The sequence below is a fragment of the Fundulus heteroclitus genome, chromosome 3 (assembly GCF_011125445.2).
Source record: "Fundulus heteroclitus isolate FHET01 chromosome 3, MU-UCD_Fhet_4.1, whole genome shotgun sequence".
NCBI classification, from domain to species: Eukaryota; Metazoa; Chordata; class Actinopteri; order Cyprinodontiformes; family Fundulidae; genus Fundulus; species Fundulus heteroclitus.
Genome location: NC_046363.1, coordinates 27,057,401 through 27,084,402, shown reverse-complemented (window position 1 = coordinate 27,084,402; position 27,002 = coordinate 27,057,401). Strand labels below are relative to the sequence as shown.

Sequence of the window (27,002 nt, the reverse complement as noted above, 5' to 3'; positions counted from 1 at the left end):
GAAATCTGCGCACTATTAGTATTTGTTTTTTTTTTTGTTTTTTTTTACGTTTATCGGTTTGTCCACTCGATTTAACAAATTTCGTCATTAATTCTAAAACACTATCTTACAAAACTTACTATACGTGAGTGAAATAGAAGAATGAAATAAAATCTTGTATAAACCTTTCCCCTTTCTCATTCTCTTGTTGAAATTTTAGGAACATGACTAAAACCGGTGGCCGTACACTGCAAAAACAGATCTAAAAATAAGTTAAATGTTCTTTAAAGTTAGTGTATTTGTCCTTGATTTGAGCAGGTAAATAAGATTATTTGCAAATGGAATGAGTACTTTGACCCCTAATATAAGATAATTAGACATCCTGCACTTGAAATAAGATGATGGAGATGACTTGTTCCTATTTTAAGGTCAAAAATCTTGTTCCATTGGCAAATAATCTTATTTACCTGCTCAAATCAAGGACAAATACACTGATTTTAATAACATTTTACTTATTTTAAGTTCTGTTTTTGCAGTGTAGCGTGCAGACGCCCGTGTTAACCGAACCTTCAGCCTGAGCTGTGGATCTCTGCAGCGCTCTGCAGTTACCATCGCTCTCTGGTTGAAGCTCTCCTTGCCCTACCCGTTGGTTTGAGAGGACGGCCGTGCCTCTGTAGGCTTGCTCAGGCTGCACACTCTTTCCATTTCTGAATGACGCATTGAAAAAGCATTCTGAGATGTTCAGAGCTTGGAAATATATTTTTATATCAGACTCCATGACGCTGCTTGTCCGCTAACGTTCTCTTAACAAACCTCTGTGGCCAGAAACGGTACAAATGGATTCCTACAGAGATTAAGTCACTCACAAGGGGAGGATGGCCTGGATTTTACGTAATGGTATCAGAATAAACACAAACGCATTGCAAATATTTCAATTTGTAATTTGGAAAAACCATCATCTTCTTTCCGGCGCGCTACTTTGTGTTGGTCTGTCTTTTAAAATCTCAATGATATACGCTCAAGTCTGTGGCTGCAATGTGACAAAATAAGGAAAAATAGTAGGAATACTTTCGGAGGGCGCTGTACTTGTTAAAAGAAAAAAAAAAGAAAAAAACATCTGTACCACTACATTAGGTTGCATAGCAATGGGACGTGCAGAAATAATACGGGAATGAAGCAATATGGCTGTACATTTTTAATTAGAGGTAACACATCACAGGCCCTGGGTGTAACTTTTTCTTTGTGGCACTCTTGCAGGAAGCCTGGTATGCAGCCACCCCAGTCAAAGCGCCTAATTAAAATAGTAGACGGCTAATAAAATGTAGAGTGCTTTGAGACGCATCCCAGACCCTTATATTACCCAAGCCTGGGATCGGAAAGGAAGTCCAAGCTGGTGCCAATAATAACTTTGTTTTTACTGTAATGTTTATTAAACCACAGGGTAACATTCGAGGTTTTAACCAGCATTTTCAGCAGAAAGGTAAAAATGGTATCTCCCTTTTTTTTTTTTACAGCATTTGGCAACAAGTATCGAAGCAAAAAGGAAATTACACAAGCCAAAAGTAGAAAAATACACAGTTTGTCCTGATTTATGAGTGACCTTTAAAAACCCATCGCTAGAGCCTGCAGGACAGCTTTGGGGAAGTTAAAAATAAAAAAAAAGCATCCCAGATGTGGTTTTTGGTCTGAACCAGAAAGCCTCACATTGCCAGATATGGAATGTGACAAATTCACAGTAACTCATTATCAGCGCCGCCTCTGTGGGGCTATAACGCTAAAGGCGAGGAGGCGGCTCCAGACGAAGCAATGCAGGACAGATAAGACATCGATTCAGCGCAGCAAGGAGTACAAAAAGGCAAAGGCTACAAGTCTGTTTAAGGCACATGAAGGTGAAAGTCCGAAACACAAAAACGCCGACTGTGTACAGGCTATAAATCGCATATAAAAGAGTAGATTCAATGATTAAAAACCCGGTCCGTTCATCCTGAATCAGACCGTCCACAGAGCTTCAGTCCGACAGCGACGTTTCCAGCTGGATGTAGCGGATCAAAGCGCTACAAGCTTTCCTCTGTTGGAGTGAGCAGGCGATACAAAGTCTTGTTGCCTTTCTTGATAAAATGAAAGATTCCAGTTGTGCAACATGATAACTGAACACCTTTGATGATTTATTTTAGCTTTACATTCAGATTGACTGTTTTTGGGCCTCCCATTCAGTTGTAAAGTGGTGAGTTAAGGAAAATACTGTATATACAGTTGACGCCGGCTCTATTTACGTAGGTTGGGGGGGGGAAATCCCCCCCCACCCTCACTGTTTGACATTAAATCAGACAAAACTTTTGTTTAATGTAAGTCAGACTCCTTTGTCTCCAAGCTTGAACTTTCGAATCTTCAGATGCTGCTTTAATATTTCCACATAATGTTCTTTCCTCATGATGCCTTCTAGCTCGTAAAGCACACCAGTCCCTCCTCCTGCAAAACACTCCTCAAACAATACAAACAATCCTCTGCACCCAAAGCTTGCAGGTTTCCCTCCTTCTTTCTTCAAATCTAACGGCGGTGATCAAGGCCAAACAATCCAATTTTAGTTGGATTGGACCACTGGATATTTCTCTTAAAATGACGCGCTTTTTCCTTGTTTACAACATCCTCGTCAATCAAATTTATTAAAACCAGAAGAAATTTTGTTTGATTTAATGTCAGACAGTGAGAGTTTTTGTAGTGCATGTAAACATCTGGTTTCAACCGTATTTTCAAATTGTCCGCATGGGAAGTGAATACCTGTCCCCTATAGACCGATCTCGTCATCGGACTCGTCTTCAAATGAATAGCCTCGTCCTTCCTCCTCCTCCTCGTCCTCCTCTTCCTCTGAGTCAGTCTCCGAGTGGCCGCTCTCCGACCTCCTCCTGTCCAGCTCCGTCACTCCCTCGGACTCTGAGCTGTGCGTTGAAGCGGGACTGGGTGGCAGCTCCGCTTTGTGGTTGGTCATCTCCGGTCCTCCTGCTGGACTCTTCCTCCTGTCGCTGTCGCCTCGCACCGGGCTGTGGCACCCCAGCTGATCGTCATCATCATCACCACCACCATCATCATCATCATCGTGGAGGTCAAAGGCTTGACCCTCCTCCTCTTCAGACGGCTGGCGAAAGATCTCCTCTCGCTTGTCGCTGAACCTCACTTTCGGCTTTAACCCCCTGGACTTTGGTCCGTTCTCCTCGGGTGTCCTGCTGTCTTCGTCCAAGCCGTTCCCGTTCACGGACGTCTCCACGTTCCCCCTGAGCGGCTTTGTGTCCGCCACCGATGTGCCACCCTTCGGGCTGAGCGGGTCCTCCCCATTGGAGCCCAGCGACAAACCGTCCATCACCCCCAGAACATCCCCGAGAATAGACGGACCCAGATCCAGATCCAGATCTAGGTCCAGGTCCATGGTGAAGGAGGACGAAGAGTCTGAACGCGGAAGCCGCGGGCTCTCCGGAGCGCCCTTACGCAGGTCGCCGTGGTTTGCCGCCGCCACCTCCAGGTCTGCAGCCGGCATGATCCCAGGACTCCCCAGCTCCGAGGCGGTGGGACTGGGACCCGCGGTGCTCAGGAAGGAGGTGTCTCCAAAGGCGTCGCCTCCTCTGCCGATGTGCATGGTGTGGCGAAAGTCCCCCATGGGGGCTGAGATCATGGTGGGGTCCAGGCGGTGGGCCCGGGATGATTTGTGCAGGGGCATGGCTTTGTGGAGGGGAGATCTGTGGGTGGAAAATAAAATAAAAAAAATAAAAAAAGAGTGGGAAAGAAGCCTGAGCTAAATGAGACATAACACACGGAGCCCTCCTGATAAGACAGGGCTGAGTTGTGTAACGGCTGTATGGGGAACCGATGAGCCTTTTTGGCACTGGTCCGGCTGTGAAGGCCATGCTGAGACTTGCACTTGAAGAAGACTGTGCAGCGTTAGCACATACTTTGCTCTGCCCTCAGGGCTGCTTGAAGACAAAAACAAGTCTGCAACCTTCCCTAGAAAATCCACCCAACATCTACAACTTTTTCCCAGCAGCTTAACTAATGGTTAACACTGTAGCTGTTACCTTTGTTGTCTTAGGTCTTAATAAATGATAAGGAATAAATAATTAACGGATATAAGGGTCCAAAGTAGGAGTGGGACTCAGTGAGTATAGCATGAGAGGGGGCTTTAAGGCCCAGCCCTCAACTACTTCTTAAGTGTCCCCCAACACTTAAAAACATTTTTAAATTGCGTCAACAAGTCCTAAACTACACATGATTGGTCTTAAAAGTAAGAAGAGAAGCATTTGGATCAATACAAAACTCAGCTTTACGACTGAGTGCAATAAGATTTATTTAAGAGTTGTTTTTTTTTTAAACTTACTTTCAAAGCGTTTGTGTGTCTCTAGTCCTGGCTCCCGCTGCCGTATCCACCGTTTTCATTTGTCTTCTCGCTTTCTTCTCCTCCTTCCCAACTTTCCCCTCGCTCTTTTCTCGCCGTCGGTTGCCTGTGTGAGTTTTTCTTTCCCGATTTTTTTTTCCTCCTCCTTTCCAAAGGGATGGGCATGGACCGAGGAAGTGACGCGACGCAGCTGGATCACGCTGAGCTTTCCGCTCTGTTGGAAGGCACTCAAACGCATCATAGCGTCACTGGGTCTCGCGGTATTTTTTGTGCTTTTAAACGTTATATTTCTAAATCACCATCAGCTGTGTAAACTGCACACATTTGGCAATATATTGTATGTTTTGACGAATTTACATTTTCCATATGTGACCAATTATTGTTTTCTTTCTTTCTTTCTTTTTTACCCTTTCAAAAGACATATTAATGTGGGCATTGCGTGGGGATCGGGGTTCGAATCCCGGTTGCGCCGGAAGGACATCCGGCGTAAGATATCTGTGCGGAGTCTGTATGCAAGTTGTCTTGCTGTGAGGCTCTGTGGAAGAAGGAAGAAGCTGATAGGACTCAAAGTGTGCATTGGAGTTCATGAAAGAAGAAAAGGGCTAGGGACACAGATTTATTGCTGTGTTTATTTGAAAAATGTGAAAAAAATAATATGTTGATTATGAAGGATGTTTTTTTTATGTGTTACAAATCTGCAAGTTTGCATGTATTAGATTGGGGGTGGGGTCAGCCTTTTCATAATTTCTTAACAACTTCGGGATTGACACCACTATTTACAAAAGTAAAAAAAAAAAAAAGATCATCAAGTGTTTTTTTGTATGCATTTTTGGCGAGGAGTTAAGTTTAATAAGGAAGTAATTATTTAATAACAGAAAAACATTCACATATTTATGTAGCTATTTTTCAAATATAATTTTTCATCTATATTTTATGTTATGTATGTTAAACAGCAAAACATTGCATTGTCCCTTAACAAAGAATGTATTTCTCTGGTTCCCCTTCATTTCATAAAAAGTAACCTAGATATACATGAATGAACCATATATTTGTAACATTCTTCAGTTATGCATGTTGGTATTATTCCACTAATAACATCTACTCAAAACCAAAAGTCACTTTTTAAATGTTTTGTTATGTTTGTAATTTGTTATGTCTCCAATGCAATTTATAGGGATTGCAAAGTATTGCATCACTGTGAAGTAGTAGGAGAAGACTTCTAAATAAAATCCAGTATTGCCTTCTCAAGTCGCCTCGTTAAAAGCAGTCCAAATGTACCTTTGTGTAATTTAATCTCAGCGTAAATATAGCTGTTCTGTTTCTGGCCTCAGAGGTTGGGAGACCAGGGAACACAGCTGGCAGGTCAGGGAGAAAGCAGTGGGGAAATTTACATCAGGCTTATGTTATAAAACAATAATCAAAGGTTGTAACCACTCGCTGAACACTGTTCAATCCATCATCTAAAAAAGTGGAAATAGTATGTATACAAACTTCCATAGATATCAAACATTTTATTAAATCTAATTTGGGGTTTTTGGGGGGGTTGGGGGCACAAACCTTTCAAAGGGAGTTAACGCAAACATGTTCTTGAATGAATCATCCCATATTTAAGAAACACAATAAAAAAAACGTAATTTGCAACCTTATGACAAAAATGAAGGAATAATTAGCCTCTTTCTGTTTTGGAAATTATATGCACATATAGCATAAAAACAAAGTAAAAATACCAGATTTGCCTCTTTTAAATTACTTTATATTAAAAAAGTTCTTCATCACCTTGGGCCGCAGTTCTGAAGAGCTCCATGTTGCTGCAAATTGCAAGGAGAACAATCTGATTATAATTTATGGAAGCGTGGCAAGGAAAGCACAGGAAGTTCTGTTTTCTGTGTCCAATAAACCATTTAGACAGCAAACATGTGGAAGAAGGTGCTCTGGTCAGATAAGAGCAAACTGAACTTTTTGACCTACAAGCAACAGGCTATGTGTGGAGGAAAACTAACACTGCACATCTAGTGATTGAACCACTTCCTTGTGAAAGACTGAGGCTGCATCATGCTGAGGAGATGCTTTTCCTCACCAGGGACACGAAAGCCAGTCACGGTTGTTTGAGTTGGACGGGACGAAGTGGAGGACTATTCTGGAAGAAAATCCGGTAGAGGTTGCAAAACATTTGAGAGTGGAAAGAAGGTTTACCTTCCAGCAGGGCTTAGCTCAAAGCCTATCCATGTGTTAGAATGGCCCATTCAACATCCAGATCTAAACCCAATTGAGAGTCTCTGGCAAGACGTAAAAATTCATTCATTCAGTTTGACTGAGCTTGAGTTATTTTCTACAGAAAAGGCCAAATACTTAAAAAAAGACTAGCAGCTCTAATTACAGCTAAAGATGGTTGAACACATGCTGCCCTTTATAAAGTCTTCGTATTAAATCACCCTAAAATTCTTGATTTGACTGCAAGATTAATCTATTTTTGGTCTTTTTTTTTATTAAACTAACTTAAAAACATATATATGTTTGCAAAACAATGATATATGATGATTATGCTGTATTTTACAGTAAACTACACTGAGCTTACTGTACATCTTGTTTTTTTTTATTATTAATGCTATCTTACACTGTCACTTTTCCACTGATACACCTGAATTTCTCAGGATGCTTCTATTCTATTCTTTATTATCTTCGAGAAACATCCACACTTTCTTTTTTATAAATACATACTTAGAAAGTAAATGTGATTCGTCTATTTGACCCTTACTTACAAACAATGCTGAACTTTCACAAATAAGCATTTGATTAAGCCATTAATCTGTGCCTTTTTGTTATCTAAGGAGCACCAGGAACTGCATGTTGCTTAGATTAGTTAAATTGATATGTGTTATTTAAACTGAAACTTCCCAATGAGCGCTACTACGGCCCTAAAATGTTTGTGAGCGAAGGAACTCATTGAGCTCTGCTGATGTCTCAGACAAAGTTAGGCAGACTACGGTTAGGCAACACATGCATAGCAAACACATTCAATTACATTGTGAAATATTACGAAGGGCTGGAGCTAAAAAAGACTGCAATTATGTTGACATTTATGTAACACAGGCGATGAAATTGAGCCTTTTAAGCGGCCACGCCTAGTTGATGGCATCATATTTTCAAAGGGTAGCTGCCGCATATTTACCCCAACATAGCTAACCATGTCTATTTCTCAAGAAGTCCTCGAGTTATACTCAGATCACTAAGATATGAAAGTGGATCAAGATTTTGAGAATCTTTTTTAGATATTGTCCTGTACTTTTAAGCTTCCTTCCTTGGGTTAAAAAAGCCCAGAGATGCCAAGTATTCAGACAATGGTGCTGACTGCTGAGTCACTGTTTGTGGGATCCTGGAAGAAACGCTCAGCATACTTGTGTGATGAGGTAGCCGACAAGACAATGTGAACCAGTCATTCATTCCCCAGCCAGGTACATGTTGTCAGTCACTGTCTGGAACAGGCAGGAAATTACCCGAAAGCTGCTCTCCCAAAATCTGACAGTATAGCTCCCGCAGAGGATAATTAGAATAGTAATTATACTTACATTATATTTATTTATTTATTTTGCAGCAAATTGTGCAAGTGCTAATGCAACCACATTTGGCATTAGCAGTTATAAGTGACTTTAAAAAGTTTTTAGGGCATTAGTGTGGGATAGGCTCTGGCAGGAAATGACTCCCCTCCCTGTGACATACACACATAAACACACATCCTGCAGCTGCACATGCTCCACAGGAAGGCCATGAGGGAGAAGAGAGCCGCGAAACATCTACAGAGCTTTCAGAAAACGGATTTGACTCGTTATTGTGCAAAAGTTTTAAGTCACCCCATGTCTACTTAATACGACTTTTTTTGTGTTTTTTTTAGGTGGTGCTGATTAGTACTTGCCTTTAAAAGTTCATTTTGTATTTTTGTCAGCTACTGTCCAGCCTTTTGATTGTCTTTTTTAATGATTTTTGGTTGCATTATTATCACTCTTACTACTAATACCACTACTACGTCTACTACTATATTGCTACTACTACTAAGATAAGATAAGATAAGATAGTCTTTATTGATCTCACAATGGAGAAATTCACTCGTCACATCGGCTCATACAAGAAGGTGCAGAGTAGGGAAGGTGGAAGGTGCATTCAGTTATATACAGTGAATCTTCATATATACAATGGATCAAAAAGAATATAAAAAAAAAATACAAAAAAGGAAATAGGAATGGGCATATGATGTCTTATTTACATTCTTAGTGGTCTATATATATATATAAACATATCTATATACTTAAATATATACATATATCTATGCGCCTACATACATACGTACCTATGCGTATATATGTGCATATACATACGTGCATACATTTGTACATACATACATACATGTGTACTGACTTATGTTCAGGTGTTGATAGCAGCAGAAGTCACTACATCAGGATTATTGCACGGGTTGTAGGACAGTGTATTAATTAGATTATTGCACATTAGTTATTGCACATTACTTATTACAGTTATGATCACAGTTACAGTTACAGTGCAGCATTGTAAAATCTGATAGCAGCATGAATGAATGACCTGCGGTACTACTACTATTATTGATATGACAACTACTACTACTACTAACAATAATATTAACAATACTTTTAACAATAATAAGGGCTGGACATTGGAGCAGTGGGTACCACTGTTGCCCCACAGTCCAAAAACATGACTGTCAGGTTAATTGGCCTCTCTAAATTGTTCTTAGGTATGAGTGTGTGCATGAATGGTTGTTTGTCCCGTTGCCCTGCGACACAGAGATAGACTGCGACAGACTGACGACCTGTCCAGGGTGTACCCCGCCTTTCACTCCTCACGACCCCAGCAGAGATAAGCGTGTCAGGAAATGGTTGGATTAACAATAGTAATAATAATAGTAATCTTTATCTATTTATTACTTGAAAATTAATTTTCTTTTACTTTCTATATCAGCATTTTTGTTTTTTAACTTTATCATTGTTAATTTGTGTTATGTTCCGTTTTATTGGAGTTTTTATTGTGTTTCATTTCTAACTAATTATTTCAAAAACAAATTTAAGACGGTGGGGCCACAGATTCCTGCATCTGTAGAGAAAACCAGGCCTAAGGAAATGAAAACTCCAAAACTAAAAGTATAGATTTTTGTTAACTTTGTATTTTGTATTCTTAGTTACTTGGACTTTTTAGTATACTATTTTGTTAAGGATAGGGTTCTAATTTATTTTGTTAGGCACATTGATTGATTGATTGATTGATTGATTGATTGATTGATTGATTGATTGATTGATTGATTGATTGATTGATTGATTGATCAGTATGTCAGTATGGTTGGTTGGTTGGCCACGTGGCCTTCACCTCCCATCAGTTGAAGACATCTTTAAATGTTCATAAGAATGCTCTCTTATCAGCTTCAGTCAGCTTCTTCAGCAGACGTTTTGCTTTTGTGACTGATGCTCACATTTCTCACCAAAACACGTTCATATCTGGGGGATGAAACCCATGTACGTTTTTAATATTATGAAGCGTGGACGATCACATGTTTATAATTACATATAATTATTTGAATAGATGAACGTAGCACAAAAGTGGAAATTGTACCCAGACTTGTGGAGGTTCTTTAGCTATTTGAATGATGTCACACAAAGAGGCAGTTTGTTTAATGTGTTAAGTTGATATACATCTACAAGTTTGTTTCTAATTACTGACAAAGCTACCATATTTTCATCTGGATATTCAGATATATCTGAATATCCAGATATATCTGAAATAGCTTAAAGCCACAGTTATCTCTGATTATATGTACACTTCTGAATTTTAATAAAGTATTTAAAAATGTCTATTCTCATCATTCTGGTATTTAGGAAATAGAAATCATTTTGGTCATATTAACTGGCCAAAAATGTAACTACTTTAATCTGATTTAAAATCAAACAGTAAGTTAAAAAAAAGGCTGTGTTTTTATGAAGTGCAAGTAGATATCTGGCTTAAAATATAAACTTCTGACAAGTATAAACTTAAGTTATTGTTAAACTACAACACACCTAATGCCTGGCTCCCACAGAAATGAAGAGTTAGATGAAGACCATGACTAGCGACCAGTCATGCAACAGTCAGTCAAAGTTCAACATGAAAAAGTACAGGTCTGCTTGCAGTTTGTCATTCCTGCTTTACATCAAGTGAAAGTATGTGTATCTATTCCCCAGTGAAACAGAAAAACATATAAAGTTAAATTCAACATCTGTTTTTTTTATTATATTCTTCATTTAAAAAAAAAAACATATCTCAGATTTAACTGTATTACATGTGTTTACTTTAGATTCTTAACACTAAAAACTTTCTATTTATATGGATTTATACTAAAAAAATACCCTGATAAATGATGTTGTTATTTATTTTTACTAATCACCCTGTAAACACTTTATTTAACCTTGGTGAGCAGTTTAATGGCAGCCGTAGGCACTTTTCACACACTGATACAGAATCAATACTTTGCCCAGCCATCCCCAAGAGAAAACTCCAGTTTAAAACTTTAAGTCAACATAATTGTTTGTACAATCCCCCCAGGGTTCACAGTACAAGTTTTATTAACTGTTTATTAGCCATTTTTAGAAGGGGCTTCCATTGAAAATGATACTCTTTTTAATTTATTTATTCACATAAACAGAAGTTTAACAGCACATGCAGGACACAGCTAAAGTTTTCACAGAAGCCTCCAACTTAAAAACAAAAATCATTGACAATGGACCATACGGCTTTTGGAGCATCTTGATAAGCCTAGATATCCTCTTTCTGGCCATCAACAGTTTCATCCATCAGATCATCTTATATTTTGTTTACGCCTTGTTACCATAACATATGGGCTTTATCAAACTCCTCCATATTTCCTGCTTCAAAACATAGTTTTGAAGTGTAAATACAGGCACACAGAGGCAAATTTGTAAGAAACACCTGACAACTCGTCTTCTGTATAATTCCCTGCCTGTTGTATTAACTTTTTTTTTCTTTCTTTTTTTTTTACAATGCAGGTTGTGTACAATTTCCTTTCCAATATGGTGTAAAATGCCCCGCGTTAATCCTTTAAGGCACTACCAGGTCGCTTAGTTTTGTTTAATTAATAGACCAAGCAATGAATACCGTTCAGAGGTAAACTTAAAACCTCAAATGTATTACTTTGAGGGTGTTGAGATGAGGGACAGAATACAGGAACCATGCGTGTCGCAGCTCTGCCTGTAAGACACTACGCCGGGAGAGAAAACCCTCTGAACGGCCATTGGTTGACTCGGCCTGTTTTCTCTCACCTGCCATTTTGTATCCCTGCAGTCGGCTCACTCAGACTGAGCTGTTCCGCTACGGAGAAGGAACTGACGAGCCAACGTCTACTTGTTTTCTTTTTTAATTTAACGCTTGTGTCAGGGTGTATTAACGCTTTGTTTCTTTGTTTAGGTAATTGCCTTTCGCGGTCAGCTGTTTGTCCCCACTGTTACTTACATTGCAGGTTGGATTTTAGTCTTAATTTGCCTTCTGAGGGATTTTAGGGGAGCTAAGGCTAACGACGTTAGCCGAGGGTTTCCTGTTAGCGCTCCGACGCTAACTGCTAACCTGTGCTGAAATGGCGGCCAACACGGCTCAGCCTACACCTACAACCAACTGGTAGGTCACAGTTTTAAAACACGGATGTTAAAGTAAACGTCGTTTGAATACGGCCTGTCTTTGGTGTGTGTTGTTTTTAATTTGACTACGGGTAATGACATGAACTTTTATGCCCCGTTGACAAGAGATTTGCTGACGTTACGTCTAGGCCGTTGGTGAGGCTAACGCGTTAGCTGCGTTTATATCTCTAAACTCTACCGCATACACTGCGATCCATTGAGCTGTGTGACGCATTTTGACCAAGTGACACTGTATTTATCACATACTGGACTAATTACTGTACACATTAATGTGATGAACGTGATGTTGAGAGACTTGACCTTCGTCCAGGCTTTCAAAATGAAAAGTTAGCTATAAGCCGTATAAATATATGACAAAATGTTAGTTTTTGACGCATCATTTCTAAGATAACCAAGATAAATTTCCTGGTAAATGAGGTGAAAACAGATAAAAAGCATGTGTGTATTAGATACCCACCACCACCTATTACATATTTTCTAAAGTGTGTATATATATATATATATATATATATATATATATATATATATATATATATATATATATAATGCCATCTTTGTGTGCCCGGCATTTCATAAATGTTAGGTATGTTTGCAACATTTTCGGAAGAGTTCTTTGTTAAAACAAACATTTTTCATCTATAAGAACATTGAAAGAGTTTCAAATGATTCGAAGATGTCGCGTATTAAAAAAACGAAATCCTGTGTTGTTTATGTCCTTATTAAAGGACTCTTAATAAAACAAAATTTCATGGATTAAAAACCTTTTTTTTTATATAAAGGAAATATTTATGTCTAATAAATCTAGTGGTTAACAAGTTATTTCACTCGTTGTTTTCTTTATTTTGCTAAATGTCCTTTTTTGTTATTGTAGTTACTTTCATTTTCACGTCAATCAAACGGCACCAAGCCGTGTTAACTGGAATAGAGGAGGAACAAACAAAATGAATTTCACTTAGAGTATGTGTTTACAACAGGAAATTTATAGCCTGAGGCCAAATCGTCCACCCAGCATTTGGTTCGTGAAATGCAGCTTCAGACTCACTGTTTGTAGTATAACTACAATAATTATCAGGAAGTTCCCTCATATAAATTGAAACCTAAAGCTTCTGAGCCAGTTTTGCAACGCAATCATAAAGTTGTGTCTCCTGTAGCTATCTTGGTTTATTGCTTGTGAAACAGGATAAATAAACCACAAACAAAAGGTTTCAGGTTTTACACTTTGGGTTTTATTTATATTTATGGCTAAAAAAATTCTGTTGAATTTCTCTGTCATCAAGTATAGATGTTTTTGATGCCTATTTTATTTTATTGTGGTTCTTTTAACACTCCCCTCTAGCAGGGGTCTTTTGGTGAACCTCATCTGTGGGCTAATTGGTTGTATTCTTAAACAGTTTAGATTGACTGATGTCCCGATCCGATTACTTTTCAGCTGATGCAGTTTTTATAGCGAAAATAAATTTAAACTCATCCCAACTATGTGTTTGTTTGATGTAGGTCCTATGGCACTGCTGGAGATGTTCATGTTCATGAAAATCCAGAATGGGAGAAAGCAAGACAAGCTCTGGCATCGATCAACAAGAATCAGGCGTCTGCTAAGAATGCACAAGACAGCAGAAACGCAGCAGAGGTTTGTTCCTCACCTCCATTGGTTCTTTACATTTAAATCCTGTTTCACACTTGAGAAATTGATGAGCCTGTGCTTTATTTTAAGCCTAAATCTGTATTATATCTGTAACTAAGCGTTTGATGGATCTTGGGAATTTATGTTGTTGTTTTTTTTGTTTGTTTTTGCAAAGTCTCCAGATTTTCTTCCTGACTTAAACCAAGTTAAATTTGCAATATCTATTTAAATGTTTGTTCCAAAAAAACATAATTTAAATAAATGTATTTTAACATATGATTCAATGCATTTGATGTCTACTTGTAGCTGTGCAATTGACAATGAAAATGATTTTAAAATACAAAATATGATAAACATTTAAATCCACATTGCTCACCCTCTGACATTAAGGCCAGTAAGGCTGGACGATATAGAAAAAAAGCATATACAACCCGTGCAATAATCCTGATGTAGTGACTTCTGCTATCACCACCTGAACATAAGTCAGCCCACATGTATGTACAAATGTATACAATGTATATGCACATACATACGCGTAGGTGCGTATGTAAGTAGGCGCATAGATATATGTATATATTTAAGTATATAGATATGTTTATATATATAGACCACTAAGAATGTAAATGAGACATCATATGCCCATTCCTATTTCCTTTTTTTATATTTTTTGGTATTCTTTCTGATCCATTGTATATATGAAGATTCACTGTATATAACTGAATGCACCTTCCCTACTCTGAACCTTCTTGTATGAGCCGATGTGATGAGTGAATTTCTCCATTGTGAGATCAATAAAGACTATCTTATCTTATCTTATATAGATGAAATAGAAATCATATTTATCTATATCGATAATTATCAACAAAATTCAAAACATTTTAAGTGCGTCCCTGGCCATTTATCCTGTGGCTTAAAATAAAGAACACTGAATTCAAACTCGAGCCTTTTATTCAACCAACTTTTTACCAAAACTGTAAGTCTTAAAAAAATGGAAGGAAATAAACGACACATATCTGAATTTATCTGATCAGTAAATATATATTCACTTGCGTGATAAATGAGGGCATTATCATTAATATGTTGTATGGAAACTCTCTAATTATCCTGTGGGTTTAACAAAGGCATCTTGTTTTTATTTTATTTTTTTGCTGTTCCGGCTGAATCCTTTTGTTGGTTTTGTTATTACAACAGCTTTTTGTGTGCACTGTTTTAGGCGGGCCAGTTCCAGCCGGCAGTCAGCGACTCGGCTGCTATCCAGCAGCAGCAGCAGCAGTACTATCCATGGTACCAGCAAACTCAGCAGCATTATCCTGGATACACATACCCCTACAACTACTACTACCCCGTAGGACCTGTGAGTACAGAAAAAATAAATTCTCTAGACGGCATTTAGCAGATTTATTCTGAACCAACAAATTGGTGAATTTTATATCTGATGTTATTATGGTTGGAGTAATTCGAAATCTTTTATTTTGGCTAGCAGTTGAATTGAACTAAAGTCTTATCATTAGTTTTCTACTCGTACTATTACAAAAGAAGCAAAGTAGGACAATCGCCTGTTCAACAAAGCCCAACTCCTCAGCTTTGAGGGGAGTTGTTTCCAGAATGTCGCTAAAGTTTAAATCTTAAAGGGACAGCAGAAGTGTCCAAAGACACAGTCCTGATCAGTTAAAGGGAAACTAGCATGTAAATGGTCACGATTATTGCATAACAGGCTGAATTTATGATTTGAATGTGCAATGTTGGTGCTAAAACTAAGGCTGCACATAATTAGGAGAAACAGTTGCTGTTTTGCTTTGATTGGATCAATGCAACATATTCTAAATATGCTATATTTTACCATGTGATGCCAATACACCTGATGTACTTCACTAAAACCGTAAATAAGCTGTCAAAAGTGAAAGTCAAGACTTTCCATTGTCGTTTTTCTCTCAGTATGGAACTGCATACCCACCAAATCAGTATGGTGTACCTCCAGGACCATATCAAGGAACTCCAACATCTAATGGACAGGTATGTGGAGTTATGTTTTTTCTCTTCCTTTGAAGTAAAACTTTGAAATGCTTTTACTTTCAGATAAGAAGTTTAAGTTGTAGTATGGACAGTTCTGGATTAAACAAATAAATCCCGAGTACCTCACAAAGCAGTCACGACACGAGGACAGATTTGTAAATTAGACGCGAGACCTTCAGTCTTATTGTTGTTGTTGGATGTGTGGTTATCTCAGATTGTCCTGATTCCACGGCTTGGTTTTCACAGCCTCCCCCTGTGCCTGGAATGGAAGACCAGACCCCCAACTACTCCCAACCACAGCCCCCCCCACCCGCTACTCCCCAGCCGCCCCAGAGCCCAAACACCTCAGAGAACCCCCCTCCTCCCCCACCCATCCCCCCACCTCCTAATTCCCAGTATGCCCCGCCTACTTCGCAGAACTCGTACAGTACCAACAGTAGCATGTCATACCCACCCAGTGACCCAAACCAAATGCAAGTGTACAATCACTCCCAGGGAAGGCCCAGCTACGGCCAGAGTTTCCAGGCCCCCAACACCTACCAGCCATCCCAGAATAATTCCCAGCAGCAGCAGCAGCAACTGCAGAGTCAGTACTCACCTGGGCCGGGCCGGGGAGAGGCGAACAAAAACCAAAAACAAGGACAGCAACTCTGGCACCGCATGAAACGTACGTTTTTGTTGTTTTTCTCCTGTTCTCACCTTGGAGTTTACGTTGCATTCATCGTGGAAGAAAAATGAAAATAATGACATGCTTCACATTTTCTGCTCCGACAGAGGCACCGGGGACCGCCCCTGTTAAATTTAATATTTCCAAGAGGCCCTATCAGGTTCAGTGTTCCCCCGTCCCCGGTCAGCCTTTCCAGCAGGGTGAACAGTCCACCGGGTTGAATCAGACGCCTTCCTCGCCGGTTACTGCCAGCACCGCCGCAGGAGCTGCCCAGACGCGGTGAGACGCACGTCCTTTCCTCTGATTCATAATCGGTTGAACGGCTACTGACCTAAAATCCCTCCCCAGGCCCCAGGATTGGCCCCAAGCGATGAAAGAGTACGTGCAGCGCTGCTTCACCGCCTGCGAAACCGAGGAAGACAAGGATCGTACGGAGAAGGTGCTGAAGGAGGTCCTCCAGGAGCGGCTGAAGGACGGCTCGGCTTACACGATCGACTGGACCCGTGAGCCGCTGCCAGAGTGAGTTTAGTTCTGGCTTTAAATCATTTAAAAAAAAGCTCCCATAGGCAGCACAAAACCGTTACCAGACAGCATAAATACAGCTACACCATTATGTGTTGGTTAATCTGTGTCTCCACCTGCCGCTGCTCTTTTGTTCTCCATAGGTTAAAGGTCAAGCAGTCTCGTTGGGAAGCCGTTCAGCCCCAGAGGACGTCGGACAGCTCCATGATCCGCGGCGGGAGCACAGTGGGGGCTGTTTCACGGGGCAGAGGAATCGGCCACAGGCTGGGGAACTACAGGAACATCTTCTCCCAGCGGAGCCCGTCGTCTAGTTCGTCGCGGTCCTCCTCCCGCTCGCCGTCGCCTTCGCACGGCCGACACAGAGACCGAAGCAACCAAAGACACAGACGCAGGTGAGAAGCAGGTTTTTTTCCACTCCTCCGCTCCGAACGCTCGGGCCGCGCTGTATGCCGGGTGCTGAAGCGTCGTACGTCTTCCTTCCCAGTGATTCTGGCTCCCAGTCAGACAGCAGCATATCCAGTGACCTGCAGCTTCAGCTGTCCAGACGAGGACAGAAAGGAGGACGCGGTCGTGGCAATGACAGGGAGAGAGGCCGCGGGGAGAGAGGCCGAGGAAGAGGAAAGGCCAACAGAGGAAGACGGTCAGTTCTATTTCTTTAAAGTTGTATAAGGTTATTTTTTAAGTGATGCACAGATGAGCCATTTTCTTAAAGCTTTAAGCAGCAGATGTGTTTTTTTTTTTTTTGAAGAACTAATTGGTAGCCATCCTGCTGTGGTTGTTATATTAAAGATAAAGGCAACATCACACTGTTTGAGACAGAGTAGTCACTCTGAAATGCTGTTTTACTCTTTAAAATCGAGGGCCAAAAATTGTCGCAGAGTTTCAACATAAATAAGCTGAAAAGCGTCCAGTCACTATCACCAGCTGATTTCTGAGTTCCTCTTTGATGTTTTCTGTTGTCTTTCTCTGCTTTACTAAAACTTGACGCTTTAAACGTGTCTTTTTTTTTTTAGAAACATGGACGATTCGAATTCTAATGTTGGGAAAAAGAGGAAAGGGGGCAACGCCGGCATGGATTTCCACGACCCGAACAGGGAAGCTAAGAAGCAAAGCAGAGCGGCTCGTTTCCAAAGGCAGCTCCGCTCCGAGCCGCTGGTCCTCTCCATCAATTCTCTGGATCTCCCCGATGGAACCCAGGAAGGCCTCAGCTGGGAGGACTGTCCCATCGTGGGCTCATGCCAGGACATCACCAAGTCCTACCTGAGGCTCACCTGTGCCCCCGACCCTTCCACTGTCCGCCCCGTCCAGGTAGGTGAAGAACATGCAGAAGTCTGCTTCCGGAACTATGGCTAACAACTTCAGCCGCCCGTGTGGCAGCAATTTCCAAATCGCAGAGGTCTGCAATTTTTGGCTATGTAACAATTACTGAATCAGAAGCGTCCTTTAGGTGTTGGTAAAATGTTTAAAGTGGGTTTACCTCCATATGGAAGGGAAGACAGTTGCAGCTGTGAGATAATCTATTTTTATTACTTGTTTTAGAGTTTATATAATCATACATAGCATTAGGTTCTGGTCAATCAGTTTAATACATAGATTTGCTTGTTGGTTGGACTTTATGTTCAACAAGGATTGATGTCCAAATCAACTAAAAGCTGTTCTCTTGAATAATATTCTGATTAATAGAAACATTAAAAATTCTTGTTTAAAATAGTCCTTGTTTACAAACATCTTTATTTAGAGGGCATTTTTGTTGCTTGTGGTTAACGCAGAGAAAAGTCAAAATTGCAATTTTGGTTTAAATATATCGTAGGCAGAACACAATAATTTCTGCTCTGAGTTTAGATGCTGTGGGTCTTTTAGCACAGCGAGGAAACAAGTTGATTTATTGTTTGTATATGTTTAAAAAGACATGATAAATTAAACTGGGAAAAAAAATCGCATTAAATCGCAATATTAAGAAAAAAAATCGCAATTAGATTATTTTCCAAAATCGTTCCGCCCTACTTCCAACGAGAGATAATTAGTTTAGTAAAAGAAGCTCCTTTCCGTTAGTGGTTGTTAAAATTGCTCGTCTGCATCTGCAGCCCTTGCAATGTAAATTGGAGGTTTCTATGTAAACAACACTTGTGTCCTTAAGAGACAAAAGATCTTGACCTGTTTCTGCCCTCGTCTTCACCCAGGTGCTTAGAAAGTCCTTGCAGGCGGTTAAGGCCCACTGGAAAGCTAATCAGGACTACGCTTACGCATGTGAGCAGATGAAGTCCATACGACAGGACCTCACGGTTTGTCTTTTTTGCTCCTAAATTGTCCTGCTGCCATTTTAATGTCTTTTATTTTTTTTAGTTAAATTTAAACAAATCGTTTGCTCTTCGTTTCTGGTAGGTTCAAGGAGTTCGGACAGACTTCACGGTGGAAGTGTATGAGTGCCACGCTCGCATTGCCCTGGAAAAAGTGAGATTTCTCTGTAGTTTTTTATTTTTTTATTTTTGAGATGACTCTGTCCTCTTTAATCATCATTATTTGGCTTTTAGGGAGACCATGAGGAGTTCAACCAGTGCCAGACTCAACTGAAGGCCTTGTACAAGGACAACCCCTCAGAGAATATTGGAGAGTTTACAGCTTATAGACTGTTGTACTACATCTTTACTAAAAACTCTGGAGGTAAGCTTACATCTGTGTTTCAGACCTAGTTTGAGAGTATTTTCCTTTTTTTTTTGTCTTTATTTATATGTTTGCCACTTTTTCCTTCCAGATCAGATCACTGAGCTGGTGTACTTGACGCCGGCCCTGCGGGCAGACGCGTGTGTGGCTCACGCTCTAGCGCTGCGTGCTGCCTGGGCGTTGGGCAACTACCAGCGTTTCTTTAAGCTCTACCGGGAAGCCCCGCGCATGGCTTCATATCTCATTGACAAGTTTGTAGACAGAGAAAGAAAGCTGGCACTGCGGGCCATAGTCAAAACGTAAGTTTATACTCCAGAGTCTTTTACATGTGAGAATGTCAGGAAATTAGATTATCAGCAAGCTAATTTATTTCCATAACAAAATTCAAAATGTGAAACTAGATTCATTACCTTGGTGATATTCTTTGAGTGTTTTTTTTTTTTGGTTTAGTGTTGATGAGTATGGTTTGCATTTCCAAGCATAAATAAATGTTTTTATTCACTGTAAACATTAATACAAAAATCACAAAGAAAAAAAAGCACCTGAAATAGGGCTTGGCGATAAATCGATTTAATCGATTAATTCGAACTTACAATTCTTTAAGATTTCATTTTTGGAAAATCTGGATTTTATTTTGCCAATACACTCATTGGGTTTCCATGAAGAGAACAGCATGTGATGCTGAATATATGTTTAGGCAAATGTATCGTCAAAATATTGTTAAGTAGAAACTTTTTTTTTAACCATAATACGAGGTACTTCATTTACTTATTTCCTTTTTTTTTTAACTTAGTTTGAAGTTCACAAGTGCAGTGAAGCCTGTTCTTAGCTCAATGTGTAATACCACTAGCAGCAAATGTTTTGTTATATTTTCATTGTTTATAATGGCACGGCAGCCATCTTGTTTTACAGGCATGTTTCACAGCTTGTTTTTAGTTGCACTTTGAATTCAGGTCAACTCCCTGACGAAATGCTTGACATGAAAAGCAAGGTTTTAAAATAATTTCGTTAATTTCTTTTTATGAAACAAAAAGGAGGAAAAAAATCGATTAATCGGATTTGGTATGATAAAATCTGAGATTTATTTTTTAATCCATATCGTCCAGCCCTAACCTGAAATAAATCAGTCTGTGTAATGAATATATCAAAGTTGAAATGTTTTTTTTTACTTTGCTGGAACAACCAGCCTTATCAGTGCTATTTGTATTTATAAAGATGCCCCTGAATGTTGCACATTTACCTTATCTCATGTTTAACTGACGTGTCTCCTTTCCTCTCCTTCTCTGTTCACAGATTCAGACCCGACCTTCCTGTCCAATATGTGCAGAAAACTCTGGGCTTTCCATGTTTAGACTCCTGTATGGCCTTTTTAATTGGTTTAGGTGTTACATTTGCCCCTTCTGACCCCCAAAAGATAGACTGCAAAGCTAGCACAGCCTGTCTGGCTGCTTCTTGAGGGAGGGGGGGTGGTGGGGTAACCTTGTTGAGAGAGAGATAGAGGGATCACAGATCCTTACTTTCATTGCACTGCCCTTCAGACACCTCCAATAGTTTAGAAGCAGGCAGTGATAGCCATATAGATTTGCACCAGTACACTCAGTCATTAGACCTCATATCAACAGATGATCTTGTCTTACACTGAGAAAACAGCTGAATAACAATTCAAGTACGTCTAAACTCACTTTTAAAGTGGCCGAACCAGAGAGGGAACAGTTTTATAAGTAATCTCAGCTCTGACTATTCACATCTAGACCAGGGAGCTCAGCCTCGTGGATCCTTTCCCCTCACCCCTCACAGATTTTAGTGCTAACAGTGTTCTGTTATGTTTTTTCCTTCCTCAAGTCAACAGCTGAAAGACTCGAAGATCCAAGTCTCAAACGGCTGCTCCCCATCAAGTCGTTCGCCGCGCTCTCAAGCCTGCAGGGCGGCATTGGTGCGACCGGTTGCCCTTAAGAGACTGAGGAGATGACCCTCGTTTCCCAGGAGGGAAAGGTGGTGGTTTGTATGTCCCGCCAGGCATCCCCCCTGCCCGCTGGTGGCGCCGTCTACCTGAAAGAAACGGACTGAGGCGTGATTCGCCGTTCCAGTATTCTTCCTCCGAGCTGTTAGAAAACGCCGGCACAGCAAAGAAGTCCCATCTTGAGAAGCACTGACTTTTTATGCCAAGCGTTCTTCGTCAAGAGCAAAGTTTCTAGAAGTGGATCCGCCCAGAGGATGAGGTCCCGCCTCCGTCGGCTTCAGGTAAAAGGTCCGACCGGCGTCCAGGAGCCGCCGCGTCTCCGTCCTGCCGGACCGCACGGATGGGGCTCTTCGTCGTCCGTCGGGGTCGTCAGCAGCCATCGCTCTGCGGAAACGCCGCCATGGAGAATCCGCTTTAAAGGATGGGCTCACTGGGCCGTGGTGGAGAACCGACTGGTTTGTATGCTACACGGTGTCTGCAGCGCTGGTAAGAAAGGAACTTCTGGAAGGAGATGGATGGTGGCGCAGCGGAGGCATCTTCGCTCTTTGGAGCCGTTTTTGTTTTTCCTCTTTTTTTTTTTTTTTTTTTTGGACAACAGTGTTTCACAGAATGGCAAAATAATTATGAAATGTATCCAAGTTTGAGTAAAAAAAATTACAGGTAATTTTTTATTTTTTTTTTGGCTCAGCAGGGTCCCGGAAATTTAGTCGTCAGAAATAAACAAAAAGGTGGATCTGCTGAGATTGCAGATTTTTTTTTTTTTTTTTTTTTTGCAGCACATATGCACTCTACGCCAAAAAAGTTTTAAACTAATTTAATTGAAGGGTTCAGCGATCTGAGTGCAGATCCGTGCTATTGCAAATTCCTGTTGTTTCTATCACCTTTGTAAAATAAAAACTGCAGTTATTTAAAGTACAGAAACTTGGACTGTAAATGGAAGAGCTGTCTCACTGTGGAAGTATTTCAGTTTGTCATGATATGTTCGCAATATTTAGGAAACAACGTTTTACCACCATCAATACGACGAGCTAGTCCTGCTGATTGCGTACTTTAAAGGTAGAATTAATCTAAATTGTAGTAAATTGCCCAAAAGCCATAGAAACTGATGTTTTTTTTGCTGCTCGTCACGTTATTGTGAAGATCATCTTACCTTGCTGAGATTTAAACTCCAGGTGGATGTTCTCCTCATTGGGACACTTGATCTCAGTAGTATTGATTATTATCAGGGCAGATGTTGACCTCAGTGTATTAGACTTGTATTTGAATACAGAAGGAGTAGATGCAGGCTTGTTGTACAAGCTAAATATTGTAATTATTGTATCATATTTGGATTTTTTTTTTCTCCCCCGTTTTGATGGTGCATATTTTTTTGTTGTTTACACCTGGGTAAGTTTAAGATCTCCTTTATTTTCATATGATTTAAGCAACCTAATTTCAGATGTTTATGGGAGGCTTGGACTGCGTGTTGTGTGGATTTTTTTTTTGTTTTTTTTTGTTTTGTTTACCGTGTCTAGTGGATTAGAGAGATCTGATGAGACGGCCTGATAGCTTTTCGTCGGACCGTTTCATCAGATCGTTTCTAAGATGTGATGCCAGGGTTTCAGAACATGTAGGAAAATGTGACTCAGCTTCACATTTTAAAGCTTTCACAGCAGATCGGTAACCACAGAGACCGTTCTTGTGTCTTCAGATCAGTAATATGACCAGATGCTTTTGACAACTATTTCAACTTGTCTTTTCTTTCCCCCTTCATTCACCCTGCCCTCTGACTCCCCCCACCACCACCTCCCCTCCCCCTCCCGAACCTCTTTCCCCACACACCACCACGTCTCTCGTTCTTCAGCTCATAGCACTGCTGCATTGCAGGAGCACACGGAGTGGAAAAAGTGGGTGAAGCTCCACCAGAAGGCTGCCTGAGAGAAGTGAGGAAGTCCTGAGTTGACCTGCTCACACTGCAGCCATGCAGCTGGTTAAATGCACAGGAGCTCCTCGCAGTGAAATGTGCTAAACGTCCTACTGCTCATGTGATTTTTTTATGCTGCTAATCCAAATATTTAAGATGCTGGTTTAAAGTGTTGAAATCGATGCTCTGTTAATGACTGTTGATTTCTGTTTGTCCAGGTGCATTTACTGTTTTTCTAATCTGCATAAACGTGCTGGTTTGGTTTTCTTTTTTTTTTTCTTTTTTTCTTTCTTTTATATTCTAAGATTAACAGACTTTAAGTTTATTTAAGATTGATTCCTCACAAAAAAATGTGTCTGGACATGCAGAACATTTTGATTTGCCATATATTCATTTTTTACAGTCTACATTGTTTAGGTTTATGAAATGTGCTCATAGGATAAGAGACGACCTCCACATGTTAATGACATTGATCTTTATTGTAAAGTTTCTGCACAGGTTTAAATTGTGCACACCTCAGGCTCAATTTAAAGAATTCACCCCTAGATGACTAACTGAACACGTTTTTCCTTTATTTATTTATTTTCTCCGTTTAGTCATGTTCATGTTTTCATTTTATTTCATGTTTTTGCTCCTGTCCCGTATTCATTAAGTCTTCAAAACTCCCCTCTTGACCCTTGACACTACGTTTTCTCCTTTCCCTTTTGCTTTTTCCATTTCCTGCTACTTCTTCCCTGCTGCTCTGTTCATATATTTTTCTCTTATTCTCACCACCTGCATGAAACTCTCTCCTCACCGAACATCTAACCAGGATTTCTCTTTTCATTCTTCTCCTTTTTATGTCAAATTGTTTGTGAGCATTTTTTTGTGTGCAACTTGTCACCCTGACTAGTAAGTATTGTATTTACATCTGCAGTGCTTTAATAGTTTGTGTTGCAGCACACTAACAAGCTGAAGGTTTATCTGCAAAGCCCCCCTCTCCCCGTTTCTCCACTCCTATACAGATCTGAGAGCGTTGCCATTTTTGTACATACTGTGTAAATACTTTTTGAAATAAAATTCAAGAATAAACAGCATCGGTTCTGTTTTGTGTATTTTTATTTATTTTATTGAGCACTTATTGAACTGGTGGACAAGTAAACCATAAAGGAGAGATGCTTCGTCACATTTATTGACTGGAGGACCTGAGACAAATGCGACCAGAGTTTGCTGAAGGTTGTCATTTCCTTACATTGGTTTAAAACATTAATTTTAAGAAATGCATACAATGGTATTGGTATTACAAGAAAGTAAAGAAACAAAAACATCATACTTTAAAAAAAAAAAAAAACAGCAAATGGGAGAGAATGCCTTCAGGTCTGAAATGCATTCAAAATTACAGCCGATAATCTTAACATTTTGCATTAATGAACTAATATTTAGCAGGTGCAAACGGATGTAGAACCTATAGAAAATCAAAGAAAAGGTTTTAAGTCGATGTGGAAAATGAGTAAAATGGTGTAGTTTTGAGTTCAACTTAAAATATGCTACAAGATTCACAACATTTTTCAGACTTTTGTATTCTGTTTAAAGTGGAATGTCTGGTAACTGGAAACAAATCAAGGATAAAGAAAACCATAACGAATTAGATGTAAAAAATAAATAAATGGAACAGAATAAGCTGTCCCATAGAGAGCATGTTTGTTTACATAAAGTCAGAAAAAGAGGAAAGCGCAAAAGAAGACAGGCAAGCAGTAAAATATCAGCACAGGAAGTGAAAAAGTCATAAAGGTCACCTGTTAGGAGTAAGAAAAGGGTAATATCTACAGTAAAACAATGACTACTAAAGTAGTTTTTATGCTTAGAAAGAGCAAGAATGCGTATAAGACAAAGGCAAAAATCTATATAATGTATGTAGAATAGGAGAAGAAAAAGGTTAGTCTATAAGCAAAATAAAAATGAGAAGAATTTAGAGAAAACTAAACTTAAAGACAAAAACTTAGTAAATCACAAAGATGGAGGCTGTTCAGTTTGTAAAGCTTTGTGAAAATGATTAGAAGGGTAAAAGTCAAACAAATTATAAAATAATTAAATGAAAAGGCTTTATCACCATTCACAGTCTGACAAAATCTAAAATATGTAGCACTGTCACATGAAAATTAGGTACAAAATACCTGAATCAGAGGATTTCATACATGTTCCTCCAGAAATTTGCTTTTCTGCCACACTTAAATGGGCCGAATCACGTGAGTAAATACAAAAAAAGCAGTTTTTCAATGAGGATAGGGATAAAAGGTGTCCATACCAACTTGCCACTATGTGTTAAAATATATGTTAACTCCATATGTTAACTGTGATTTACCACATTTTTGTTCAATTCACTAATTACATGCAGGCCTGATTATAATCTAACCTATGGAATTGAAAAAACTTTCTGTCAACATGAAGCAGGCAAAAGAAATTCAAGAACAGATATTTAAAAAAAAAAAAAAAAGACTTATAACCGTCTATCAATCTAGAAATAGTTTCTAATGCTTTGGGACTTCAGAGAACCACAGTGTGAGACAAATGGAGGAATCAAGGGACAGTGTTGAACCTTCCCAGTAGTGGCCAGCCTAGCAAAACTACTCCAGGAGGTCACAAAAGAACCTGGAACATCATTTTAAAGCAGGGTTCACCAACATTTTAGAAACTGAGAGCTACTTCATTGGTACTGTTTCATACAAAGGGCTACCTGTACTGGCCTTTGAACTAAAGAGTCAAAGCTCACCTTAACTTTGTATACTATAAACATGTTTTTAATACTTTTAAATCGATGTAAATACAAGTATGATTAAAAAGGAAGAGCAACTGAATAAAATAGCATTTTAAATGCAGCTCACTGAGGGGTTTTGCTATTTACAAAAATAACACAAAGGTCGGTCTCACATTTACCAAATACAACTTGACTTTTGGCAAGATGTTCTGTGGGCGGATGAGGCAGGCGTACGTACCGTTACATCTGGAGTAAAACTTTTACCGCCATGTTTGATACAAGTTATCAAACATGGCGGTGGTAGCGTAATGGTCTGAGACTGCTTTGCTTCTTTAAAACTTTGATAACTTGCTGTAATTGATGGAACCACGCTCTCTGGCATAAAATCCTGAAGGAGCATAACCAGCCTTCAGTTTTTTTACATTAAGCTCAATCACACTTTAATTTTTCAGCCGGACGATGATCCAAATCACAACACCACATATTAGCTAAAAAAACAAAAAACAAACAAAAAAAAGGTTTTGAAGTGGTGTTCTCAAAGTCTGGGCTTAAACCTGATAGAGATGCAGTGGAATGACCATGAAAAAGAAAAATCAGCATTGAAAAGTGAGCCAAAACTTCTCTACTGTGATGTAAAAGACTTGTTGCCATTACGACGACTGTTTAGTCTAAGAGTTAAACAACAACTGCTTAGTATTAGGAGTAGTAGGGGTCAAATATTTTTTCCTCTGAAGTCAGGTTGTGATTTTCCCATAATAAAGGAAATCATTGTTTCAAAGCTCCTTGTTGTGTATTCCCAGGTTGTGTTTGATTTCAAAATTTGTTTGATGATCTTAAACATGTGTGACCCGCCACAGC

At 39.6% G+C, this 27,002-nt stretch overlaps 2 protein-coding genes across 2 annotated transcripts; one reads left to right on the top strand and one right to left on the bottom strand.

Moving 5' to 3' along the window:
• Nucleotides 1-1,159: 1,159 nt before the first annotated feature.
• cdc42ep5 (CDC42 effector protein (Rho GTPase binding) 5) lies at nucleotides 1,160-4,554 on the bottom strand. The gene is made up of 2 exons (XM_012875193.3): nucleotides 4,343-4,554; nucleotides 1,160-3,707 (listed from the first exon to the last, which is right to left on the bottom strand). Exon 2 carries the CDS (start codon nucleotides 3,686-3,688, stop codon nucleotides 2,765-2,767), a length of 924 nt encoding a protein of 307 aa, XP_012730647.2. The 5' UTR covers nucleotides 3,689-3,707; nucleotides 4,343-4,554; the 3' UTR covers nucleotides 1,160-2,764.
• A 7,146-nt stretch (nucleotides 4,555-11,700) lies between these two features.
• leng8 (leukocyte receptor cluster (LRC) member 8) lies at nucleotides 11,701-25,312 on the top strand. Its single transcript, XM_036134820.1, has 15 exons — nucleotides 11,701-12,043; nucleotides 13,558-13,690; nucleotides 14,898-15,038; nucleotides 15,620-15,697; nucleotides 15,944-16,364; nucleotides 16,472-16,643; nucleotides 16,713-16,883; nucleotides 17,030-17,278; nucleotides 17,371-17,526; nucleotides 17,900-18,194; nucleotides 19,067-19,168; nucleotides 19,269-19,337; nucleotides 19,418-19,547; nucleotides 19,639-19,846; nucleotides 20,841-25,312. Exons 1-15 carry the CDS (start codon nucleotides 12,003-12,005, stop codon nucleotides 21,001-21,003), a joined length of 2,529 nt encoding a protein of 842 aa, XP_035990713.1. The 5' UTR covers nucleotides 11,701-12,002; the 3' UTR covers nucleotides 21,004-25,312.
• The last annotated feature ends 1,690 nt before the right edge of the window (nucleotides 25,313-27,002 follow it).